The sequence below is a fragment of the Xenopus laevis genome, chromosome 4L, assembly GCF_017654675.1.
Source record: "Xenopus laevis strain J_2021 chromosome 4L, Xenopus_laevis_v10.1, whole genome shotgun sequence".
Classification (NCBI taxonomy): domain Eukaryota; kingdom Metazoa; phylum Chordata; class Amphibia; order Anura; family Pipidae; genus Xenopus; species Xenopus laevis.
The window spans coordinates 46,994,595-47,007,018 of record NC_054377.1 but is presented as its reverse complement, the minus strand read 5'-3'; the positions used below and the strand labels follow the sequence as shown (position 1 = coordinate 47,007,018).

At 37.0% G+C, this 12,424-nt stretch overlaps 1 protein-coding gene across 1 annotated transcript in view; it reads right to left on the bottom strand.

Moving 5' to 3' along the window:
• Positions 1–10,670, bottom strand: part of LOC108713504 — a 36,948-nt gene extending 26,278 nt beyond the window's left edge. The window contains exon 1 of the mRNA XM_018257070.2: positions 9,165–10,670. Within this exon, the coding sequence (XP_018112559.2) occupies positions 9,165–9,758 (594 nt within the window). The 5' untranslated portion in view covers positions 9,759–10,670. The remainder of the gene's footprint in view (positions 1–9,164) is intronic.
• Positions 10,671–12,424: the final 1,754 nt, after the last annotated feature.

The window sequence follows — 12,424 nt, the reverse complement described above, 5'->3', positions numbered from 1 at the left end:
CAATCCTATTGGGTTTATTTAATGTTTAAAATATTTTAAAAGACTTAGGGGGCCCATGTATTATACCTCAATTTTTATATGGATAATGATGTTCCAGGAACAAACCCTGCAATATTGTGGGAAACTCATAAGTGCGTGTTGCGAGGTCATCTCATAGCATTATGTGCGAAAATTAAGAAGGAAAGAGAGAAAACTATACATACTTTATTGAAAGAGATTGCTATATTAGAACAATCTCACAAGCAAACCATTGCTGTTGATACGCTGAAGGCATTAGAAGGAAAAAGGCTACTACTGAAATCTACCCTAGACCATTATTCCTATAGGGCCTACCTTAGATGTAAGCAAAGGACATATGACTTGGGAGATAAGAGCACTAAACACTTTGCCAATATCTTAAAGAGATTGGAACCGAGCACTTTTATCTCTTCCATTAAAGGGAAAGACCAAAAAACATTCTTTTCGACTCCCCAGATATCTCAGTGCTTCCATCAGTTTTACCAGTCCCTCTATAAATTACATGACCCGATTCCACCCACCTCTCTGCAGTCTGAAATAGAGAAATTTATACAGGAGGCCAATCTCCCACAGTTAACGCAACACCAATGCCACCGTATTGATGCACCCTTTACTGTTACAGAAATAGAGGAGACTTTAAAAACCATTCCGACGAATAAAAGCCCAGGTCCGGATGGTTACAATTCTTTATACTACAAAGTATTCTCTGCTGAATTGCTCCCCTATATGCATAGGTATTTCAACGCGATAGATAGTGGCAGTCAATTCCCAGCTCAAGCTAAAGAAGCCCACATAACAGTGATACATAAACAAGGGAAAGACCCGCAGAGTTGCGGGAGTTATAGGCCTATTTCCCTCATTAATGTAGACCTAAAACTATTCGCTAAAATTATAGCTAATAGACTAAAGGCAGTGTTGGCGCACTTGATACACCCAGATCAATCGGGTTTTGTCCCGAAACGGGAGGGAAAAGACAATACCTATAAAATATTCTCCCTCATCCATTATGCCAAAATGAAACAGATCCCTTCCCTGCTTTTAACGACTGACGCCGAAAAGGCATTTGATAGGATTTCCTGGGAGTTTCTGTATCAGACGTTAATAGGATTTGGATTCAGTATTACTACGATTAATAGAATATTTGCTTTATACTCTGAACCCACTGCCAGAGTCCGCATCAATGGCACCCTCTCTCCCACAATTAGCATCCATAATGGCACAAGACAAGGATGCCCTCTCTCCCCTGTGTTATTTGTCATGGTTATGGAAACTATGTTGGCTAATATAAGAAACAATACTGATATCTCAGGGCTGGTTGTGGGAACTACTGAACATAAAATGGCTGCTTTTGCAGACGATCTTATGTTATTTATAACTAGGCCTGTGATTTCTCTCCCAAATCTTATGATTTTGCTTTCTCGGTTTGGGAAACTTTCAAATTTTAAAGTAAATACCAGCAAATCGGAAGCTCTGAATATTAACTTACCCAGCCCCTGTAAGACACTAATTGAACACAAGTTTCCCTTTCATTGGCCCACAGGTGGAATAAAATACTTGGGTGTGCGGATAACTTCAGATCTTTCTTTATTGTACCAGACTAATTTCCCTCCTTTACTTACCAAACTAACCAAACAGATACATTCCTGGAAGACATTGGGACTTACTTGGTTTGGAAAAATCCAGGCTATCAAAATGTCTATCATGCCGCAAATTTTGTACTACTTCCAAACCTTACTGATAAAAATACCCAAACATTTTTTTTCTAAATTACGAGGGCTGTTTAATAAATTTATTTGGGATAATAAGACTCCGAGAATTAAATTTGATACCCTTACCCTGCCTAAGGACAAAGGCGGAGTGGCACTACCAGACCCATACTTATATTATGTCTCAGTGCATTTGGTCAGAACGGTCCATTGGTGTCTGAAAACTAACACAAAGAAATGGGCAGAGGTTGAACAAGCTATGACAGGCATTCCCTTGGTAATATACTATGGGCCCAGAATGTTAATATCCCTAAGGTCCTCATTTCTCATCCTACTATATCGGCAACTCTGGAGGTGTGGTTTAAACAGAGGCGGTCTTCTAACCTTATGTCTCAGTTGCCTAAACAACAACCTCTTTTACTCAACCCTGATTTCCCTCCTAGTTTGGATCCTAAAGCATTTGATAGATGGGGCTTACTTGGTGACAGGGAAACCAAGTTGATGGATTTTTACAGAGACGGTAGGATAGTCTCCCTAGCTTTGATACAGAGAATATGGGGTAAGCACCCTAGGGATCAATGGTGCTATACTCAACTACACCATTACTTAGATACTCTAGAAATACAATCAATTGATGATCACCCTACTACGTGGGAAAACTTATTGGAGACTAACAAACTCCCAACTCGTCCGCTTTCACTTTCGTACAAGATATTGCAGCAGGGCAAAACCTTAATCCAACCTAACTATTTTGATTCCTGGGAACAGGAACTGGAGGTCGTACTATCTCAGCCAGTGAGAAGACAGATATTAGTGAGGTTGCATAAATCTTCCAGGGCAGTTAGGGTTCGTGAGATGCTGTACAAGCTTACTACCCGATGGTACTACGTACCGACGAAATTGCATAGGCTTTTCCCAGGTACCTCTAAATTATGTTGGAGGTGTAAGTCGGACTCAGGTTCTTTTAAACACATCTGGTTTACTTTCCCTTCCATCACCTCCTTCTAGGAAACAGTATGTTTAACAATTCGTATTATTACGGGGACAAATTTGCATCACCTAGATATACCCTTCTTACTGTTTGGCATTGATCTCCACAATCAAACTTGGATGACCGATAAGCTCTCTCGATATCTGGTTCAAGCAGCATTAGCTTTGATCCCAAAAAACTGGAAATCGCCAAATTCCCCTTCAGTTGTAGAGTGGCTGAACTTATCAGAAGAAACAAGGAAAATGGAGGAAATAACTAGTCTACTTAATAATACCACTGATCAATATAAAAAGGTATGGGAGCCCTGGGTGACACATTTGGGGAGATCTGGATAATGAGTCCCCGAATAGACTTCTCTGGGATCATTTAGTGGCTTGTTTTAGTGCGTCCTACATGTATTGTATACTTTGGTTTATATAAGGGCTACTGCTCTCATTTTATTTGTCCTAAGTTCACTCGGTCCTAATATTGAGATGTAACTTACTATTTACCCTGTACTGATTGTATTGGATATGTCAATAATAATTTACCCTTCCCTGGTCCCCCCCCCTTTTCTTCTTTCTGTATCCTTTTCCCCCTACTTTTTGAAAATCAATAAACAAAGATTTGGAAAAAAAAAAAACCCTCAATTTTTATGGTTGAGGTTTTTAGGGGGGAATCTCAAATTTTCTGTGGAAAAATAAAAATGCTAATTTTTATTATACCCCAAAGCTGCTAAAAATCAGAAAATACTCCATCTCAAACCTGTTGAGGTCATGTAGAAGTCAATGGCAGATGTCCCTGAAGTTGTTTTTCATCATTGTGATCTGCCCTGGATAATCTGAAAAATTAGAGGTTTTCAGCCGATAAGCTGAAAAAGTTGAGTTTTCCCAACAAAAACTCGATAAAGTAGAGAGTAAAGAGTAAAAACTTTTCGGAGCGTCAAGATTTTGTCGTGACGTTTTGACGCTCTGATGATTGATAAATTAGTTAATATCATGGAGGGAGTTTGGTCGGATTTCTTTTCCCAAAATAATTAATTTGAGTTTTAGTAAATCTGCCCCTTATCTGCCGTACCTATATAAATTAATTAATAAATTATGTAAAAGGTTATTTTCCCCTGTAGAAATATATGGAACTGTCTATTTCTGTCGGTTTTTTTATTCAATCCTCTCTGTCTTCTCAATCCAAAAAACATTGGGATCATGTTGATCAATGATCTATCTGGATTCAAGGACATATAGGGGTAATATAATGAAAGTTTCAGAGTTTTTACCAGGTCCAGTAACCCATAGAGCTGATAAGCTTGTAGCATTCAAATGCCAAGTGTTAAAAAGCAAACATCTGCTTGGTAGTGAACCTGGTTCAACTTCAATTTCACCAAAACCCACAAGAGGTGTCTCTATCTATTTAATTATAACTGAGTTTACTGCTTCTGAATTCAAATGCTTACTCTGTGCTTTATGTGTATAAGAAGAGTGTTTGTTTAAAATTTGAACATATAATAGCCGTCTAAATATCTGTCTTGTGGCTGGGCCTGCCATGGCAATACAAATGTTTATTAAGTCATTAGTTTGGCATTCTGTTGGCATGATTTAATAAAGTCATTGTTTTCCACTGGGGAGACTGGTCTGACTAGCAGTTATTGTTAGGTTGATATTGCCTAATGTCATGGTACATTTCAGTCTCTTCAGTTAATCAAAAGTGTCTAACCAAAAGATTGGTTAAGGTGATAAAGCACATATTACATATATTTGATGCCAAGTCTGTGATGGTTATTAATGTGTTATGTATAAATTGGAGAATGGAGGAAATTTGTAATAAGCCTTATTTGGTTAAAGCCCTTCCAAATATCTCACAAATATAGCCTTAACTGTAAACACAAAATGAAATGGTTTTCCTTTCAAGGACATGCATTTGTATATATCCCCACTCTTTCTAATTAGACTCATTTCATAATGTTGTTTGCACTCATTGCTTGCACATAACCTTCAACTGACTCTGCCTTCTCTCTGCATTTTTCAAAGACAAAAAGCCTATTATTTAATTCAAGACCACATGGCATTATGTGATTAATTAGTTTAATACAAAAACATAGACCCAGCTTTCTGTTCTGTACTTTTTGATCTGTCCATTCTGGAACTATACATAAGCAATGTTATTGCTAGTAAAACGTGCAAAAATTCCTACTAAATGGCTACTGTGTACCTTGCATAATGCAATACACCTCTCTATTGTAGAATTCATATAATTTACAACCATATTTAGCAGTTTATAAGAACCACTTTGCTCTGTCTATTTTATATCTTAATTTTGTCACATTAGCTAAAAACCATTCCATGTTACTACCGATTCATTGTAATATAAAAACTGTGTGGTAGAGTTCAGCTGTGCTGGTAAGTTCTTACATCCTATAGTAAAGAATAGAGTTTTAATGCATTCTACCAAAATTACATCTTGATCAAGTCAATAAAAACTTTAATAAATGTTTTAAAACACTTTCCTTACTGTAATAAACTGGAAAAATTAGAACTATCTTCTTAGTTACATGCAGTATGTTATGACTGGTGCAGTATGTTATGCATTACCTGGTAATTATTAACAAATGAACTGACAATATATTTAGGTACACAAACCAAAATGAAAGGAGGGTCACAACCAAGAGAAGAATCTCTGGCTTCATGGTAACCCTTTTCTATAGACACACACCTACTAATATGCAAAGGCTGTATAGGCCATAGCTACTTTTGGTCACACTATGTAATCTTACCCTACAAAAGCATATAAAGGATTTGTTGAAAACCTACCTTGCTAAATGAGGCAAAGCTAAAAAAATCATACCAAATGGATTTACAGGAGTACTGTGGCTTATAAATATGTACAACATATACTTCTGGCGTAAACACTGGAGTCAGAATAAACATTGGAATCATTTCATAATTATTTTTATCATTTCATAAAGAATATACATGATTTATATTTCAAATAAAAGACTTTTATTCCTTGGTAATTTCCTAAATTTTCCTGGCAATAAATGACCCTGAAGAGTGCCAATTAGTGCTCCAGCGTATGCTTGCCAACCATTTAAATGGCTGTTGCTCTGTGAAGCAGTAATCTAAGCATTATTAAACAACCCGATCCCAACTACAGTTCAGCTTGTTTAGTAATGACTTATGCAAAGAGAATATTAGTTTACAGTTTACAGAAAGGTTGCAGTGTATAGTATTTATATACTACATTTGTTAACCTACAAATGTAGAAACATGTATTCAAACCATACAATAAAACCAAGCCCTGGCATGTAACATACAGTTACACTAGTTTAGAATATTCCTGAATATTTTGAATCTGTTACACATTCTTAGTTCATATCTTTGCTTGTGTTGGTGCTGTAGATGCTTATTCCATTTGTTATGTGTGGGTAGCAGATTGGTATTTCCTGGTGTCCTTTTCTGCTGAAGTTTAATGTGAAACGAATGAGCGGGAGCATCCTTTCCAATTTCTCAGAGGAGAGAATGACAAAAACAACTTAGATGCTGTTGTTTATGTGAAATTGTTACTGGTATGATCTTAATTACAAGTATATAAGTATACATTTATTTTGTATTTTACCCTTTTAAACCTTTGCTGTATACTATTAAATGACAATTACAGTGTGAATATGTGAAAATCAAGGTATTTACCTGAAATGCAGGTTATGTCAGAGTAAAAAAAAATTAAAGATATTAAAAATCACCCAGTAGATACTGTCAGTAATAGTTTGATCTGGGCTTAGCAAAAATGGTTAACCCATAACCCACAACTTTACCAGGAGAGCAGTGCGTACAACTGCACCTGGGCCTGCGCCCCCTGTAGGGCCCACTGGAGACTCTGCACACACTATGAGAGAATGCAAGGTTAGAGTGGGTGTGCAACACATTTTTCAGTTGGTGGGCAGACAGGGAACCCCGGTACAGTTTTTGTACCCAAGCCCTTTGCCCCCTAGTTAAGCCATTGGTGGCTGTCCCAAATGTCTGATTCTATTTTTACTTACTAGTCTAAATTTGCTTCTCTCTGCACAGCTCAGCCCTGTCCATTCTGCCTACCACATGGACAGGGCCCCCAATGCAAGCTGTACCTTCTGTCACTCCCTCCCTTGAGCCTCTGAATGACACGCAAGGTAGGGGGTGGGTATGTGTAGGTCTATGTGCCACCCCCAGTGCCACCTTAAAAAAATGTGCAGTGCAAAGAATTGTAAGCTTTTATTGCACTTTGCACATATACGTGGTGCATCGTAAATGAGCCGTATGCTTTGGATGGATCATGGTCACTGCTGTATATAACATGCAGCCTGGTGTGTAAGGGTAAGGACATATATGTCAGCTTTATAACTTAGGGATGTTAATGTAACTGATGTGAATGGAATAAACCTTTTATCCCTTGTCACAGGTTTTCGTCTCACAAATGTACTTTGGAGAATTTTCGAGTGACAAGCATCAACAGGCAGTTTCACAGGACATGGTTCTGTGCCTGCTAAAATACCTTGGCAGAACAACACAATGATCTGCTTGCTATGAAACAACTTTCACTAGCAATCAAGCAGTGGGTTTTCATGTCAGGAAGGAAGGAAGACAAAAGCCTCACTCCTTCGGGGTCTTCAATATCTATTGAATTACAGTAAAATCTCAATTAGTTTTAGGTTTTCCTTCATTTTACACATTTTTTTGGTGATCCCACTAATATATAATGTACAATGCATTTCCTTGATTTTACATTTTGCCATTTTTTTCCAGTCCTCTAAATAATAAGGTTCTACTGCAAGCGCTTCTATACAAAATTGTCTGTAAGTACCACCATTTATTATGTGTACTTGTCTCTGAGTTTTGTTCACATAAATGATCAAACAGCTTAGGCAACACATTGAGCATAGCAAATACTTTGCTGTCTGGAAGCAGGAGATGTGCTTTGCAATCGGTAGAATTTTTTTGGAGCCTTCACATTTTTACCAAATATACACAGGCTATCATGGCTGACATCACAACTTCACTGCAAATTAAAATAGGATTATATCCTAATTTTTTGAGCAAATATTACAGTGGAGGATCCAAAACTCATGCTATAACTTATTAATAATATAATTTGCAGCTGCATACTTTTGAGCCACTTTCGATAGCAACAAACCTTTCAGAGGCTAAAGGCATAATCAATAATAATTACCTCATGAAAAAACAGACTCACTCACTGATGAACAAGCAGAATAGAAAATATATTTTAGATACTGTTTTTTGTTCTTTGTATCTCCCTATTCTTGAAAGTATAAATTAATATTTTGAAACACGTAAGCACTATTACAACTATTATCTATTTTTTTTTGTAAGTCTTTATTTTTTAGAATTTTCAATGTTATATGGGGGTACAGAAGAGAAAAGAAGGGGGTGAGGGGTACAGTATTACAATAAAGACACATAACAAGTTTTGCATACAGTATGGAGCATTTGTCATCAGACTGTTCCTTCAATTTATACCCTTTTGTTTTTTGTGTTAGGGAGACTTGGAAGCCTTATTTTTTTGCTTCTAAATATATTTCTGTGTTTCTATTCTGTTGCTATCTGAGATGGGGGGAGGGGAGGGGAGGGGGGGTAATAGAACTAGGGGGGGAGGGGAGTGGAGGGGGGGGTAATAGAACTAGGGGGGGGTTGGAAGCAAATTTAGATCTACTCTTCATTGGTCCTTCTTTTTGTCTTATTCCTGATATCTCTTCTCCATCTACTTAGTTTATCAAAGATTATAGTAGTCATTTAGTTGCTGTACAACTATTATCTATTGTCCAAAATGGGATTTTCTGCATAAGAGGTTGTTTTCTGTATTGGATCACCAAACCCAATAGGATTGTTTTGTTACCAATATGGATGTATGCAACGTAGTTAGCATAAGGTTTGGGGTATTGTTTTATGATTACAGAAAAACATAATCAATAAGGAAATATGAATTATAAAATATACTTCCTTAATCGCTTGCATACATGGTGGGCTAGGGAAGCAAATCGCTCCGACAGAAGTCTCTGCACGGTTTACACTATAATGATTGCAGCAAGTTACAGTCGAGCATGCACTGGGTAAAGAGCACTTACCTCCACAGTATGGGTTATGGAGGGGACAAGATGTTTGCACTGTAAAACTCATTTTACAATACGATGTGTCACTATCCCTTGCTGTGGAATGTGAATGTGTATACAAGAATGAGAGATTCCAGATTACTAATCAATCTGTGCCCTTTCTGATCTGAACCCAACACTAGAAAGATAAAATACTTTAAAGATTAACTTTGACAGCCTCTGAAATTTTGTCAAAGCCTGATAAAATTAATAAAGGGCTCTCTACTAGTCATTTGCCCCAGCAGCACATTCAGTTCAATAAGTAGGCAAGCAAAATCTAAAGCAGTGATCATAGCATAACTGCATTAATTTAATCTATATGAAAAAACACACTTACTTTGGTTCCCAGAGATATCCTTATGTCCAAAGCTTGCTTTCTTTGTTCCAGAATACTTAGAAGATGCTCTTGGAAAACACCGATCTTGGTAAAAAAGTGGTCATTGTGCCAACATCCTTCAATGTTATCAAAGTCTACACCAAGGCCAAGTAGAAAACTGACACTACGAGGGTCCAATGCGATTTGTTGGGGTCTGCATAGTAAGCCAGCTCTGGAGCGTTCATCCAAGACTGTCAAATTCAGCACCTTTCCAGATCGGACAGCAACAAGTGCAGCTGTCAATCCAACAGGTCCTGCGCCCACCACAAGGATTGATACACGGGCCCTCCATTGTCGTACACTGTCCATGCTTAACTTTACTGCCACGTACACCATTATGACCACCAGTGTGCTCAGAGCTGTATCCAAAGCAAGACTTTCATATTTCACTTGTGCACCATTCACCTGATCTTCTGGCCCCTCCATTTTACCCGAAACGATTGGGAAAAGGAACCTTAGCACACGTGTTTCCCACACTCTAATGGTGCATTGCTGAATTGTACACAATAAAAAAGAAAAATCCTTACAACCAGGAGACCCTGCTGAATGAATCATAATCAAAAATCGATAGAAAGGAAAAAAGTAATCCAATTTGTTTTCTTCCTAAAACTGCAGGCTTACATGATATGCAGGCTCCCTACTACAATGTAGTCAAGAGAAAGGAGAAGCTGATTCTAAACACACGGCACTACAATGGCTCAAACACTCGTGCACTTCAAGGATAACCTCCACCTCTATTCCACCGATTAACAATTGACTTCCTCCTATTGGCTGCTGGTTTTCATCAGCTTCTGAATACATATTTTTTTCCCGTGGCTTATGTGTCTGGATCAGGCTACACATAAATCACAGAGTGCGCTTCCCTACTCTGTGAGCCAATTTTCTGCAAGATCCTCATGCAAAATCATCTGCTGCCTTTAACTCTCTCATTGCTGGTTGCTACAACACTATGAACATATGAGCATTGTATGCCCAGTCTTCATTGCCGAATGCACCTTTCTGTAATTTCTGTAGAAGTAAAAGGACATTCTTATGTTTTTTATTGCAAGATAGTAAGGTTTTTTTTTTAACGATTTAACCCTTCTAAAGCCACCAGTTAAACTGTCATAAATAGTCTTCATTAATAATAATGGGCTGAAACGTCTGTACAGACAACACATCTATTTAACACTTTCAGTGTGTAACTACTTTTATTGACTTTAGTAAAAATTAGAACAATGATTTCCATAACTCAAATGAAAAGTGCATATTTGCGAACTAATTTAGTAAACATATATATTTATGGTGCTTTCCTGTTGCCTGAAGGTACTCCGTCAAAGCAAATATCTGTAGACATCCTTTTAATTCTTTCTGGCTTCCACTATTTTCCCCTACAGCATTGGCATATTGTACACTTACATCCCAGATATTCGTAACACAAGCTCCCTAATTCATGCACTTCCTATATAGTTGAATAGAGTGGCACATGGTGGTTAATATTTAAAGGAACAGTAACAGCAAAAAATGAAAGTGTTTTAAAGTAATGAAAATATCATGTACTGTTACCCTGCACTGGTAAAACTGATCTGTTTGCTTCACAAACACTACTATTGTTTATATAAACAAGTTGCTGTGTAGCAATGGCGGAAATTTAAAAAAAGGCTATATGGCACAGGTTAAATAGTGAATAACAGATAACACTATGTAGGAGGGGGTATGGCCACCAATGTTGCACATTTTTGAGTTTTTTGCTGTTTTTTACTACCAGTCCAACCCTGGCCAGTAAACTACAAAATATTACAGACCAAACAACTTTCCCCAGACCAGTAAGTTAGTAAGATGGTCTTGTTCCTAGCTGTCAGTTTGAACTATGGTCTGTCCCAGCATGGTTTTCCAGGCCCAGGGACTTACTTAAGAAGTCATATTTTAACTGGAACCAACATGAATTCCTGTATACAGAAAACTTTCATCTTTACCTGCATGTTTTGTAACATGTAACATCTTTCATGTAGTTTTATTTAATAGGTTGCTCAAGCAATTATTGAAAGTCAATTCTGTAAATGTTAAAACCATGTTATACTCTCTAATGAATGGTAGATAACAGAAAATAGTTTGACAACACCCAAAGTGGATCCCTTGTTTCTCTAATGACATATAATTATTAGTCTCTGATATACTTTGATTAAAAAGAAAAAGACAGTAATAGCTGTCTTAAATGTAACATTTTTAGGTTATTTATTCAAAATGAATTTAGAAATCAAATTACATTTAATCCAAGATATGTATAAATGTGATGAAATACATACAACTGAATCCAGAAGGAAAAAAAATCCAAGATGCAGTGTTCAAATAAATGGATGGAGACTGTCTTGTAAAATTTCCTATCGTTGATGCATGACCCAAAATGGAAAACAGACTTGAACTGGTTTACTTTACTAGTTAAATTTGGATACTAATAAAAGATAAAGTAAACTACTGTACTAAAATGTAAGCTATATTTTTATGGGAGCAGTATACATATGATTCTGCATGGAATCTGCTTCAAGAAACAGTAGGCATTAGCCAACAATTTTTAGTTTCTTGAGCATTACATATATTATTTGCTTTTTAGCTCCCATTTATACGAGAATAAACGGTAATAGCTTTTATCTAAAGATACTCAGTCAGTTATCGTTGTGATGTAGTTATGGGCAGACATTCTGCCCCTCTGCATTACCCAGTGGCATATGCATAAAATGGTCAGAAATTACCACTGCAATGTCTACTTCAGGCTAACTTCCACTTAAGCTACTTATTCCACCAACCATATAAGAACTCATAGATTATTGTAACCAAGCACTACCAGCAATTTTTTTTCTTTTTATTTATTGTGTTTTTCCAACATATACATACATTGTACCTTCATATACTTCTCTAAGGAGTAAGATCTAAAATAAACTATAAATCTAACAAAAAAATTTAAACTGCAAAGCCACAACTTCCCAATGAATAATGGAATAACTTGTGATTTCAATTCCACACCCCCTGTCCACGTCACTTCCTCATTCACTTCCTTATGTATTAAGGGAAAGTAAGTTATAATTATTAATGAAAATATGTTCCCCTTTTCAATCCAATCCATTTCCCAGTGAGCACTACTAGTGAATGGTAATCAGAAAGGCAACTTCCACTTTCTCTCCTACTTCCACTTGACAATTAAACGAGACCAGCCAACTATAATCAGTTACGGCACTGATTTTAGG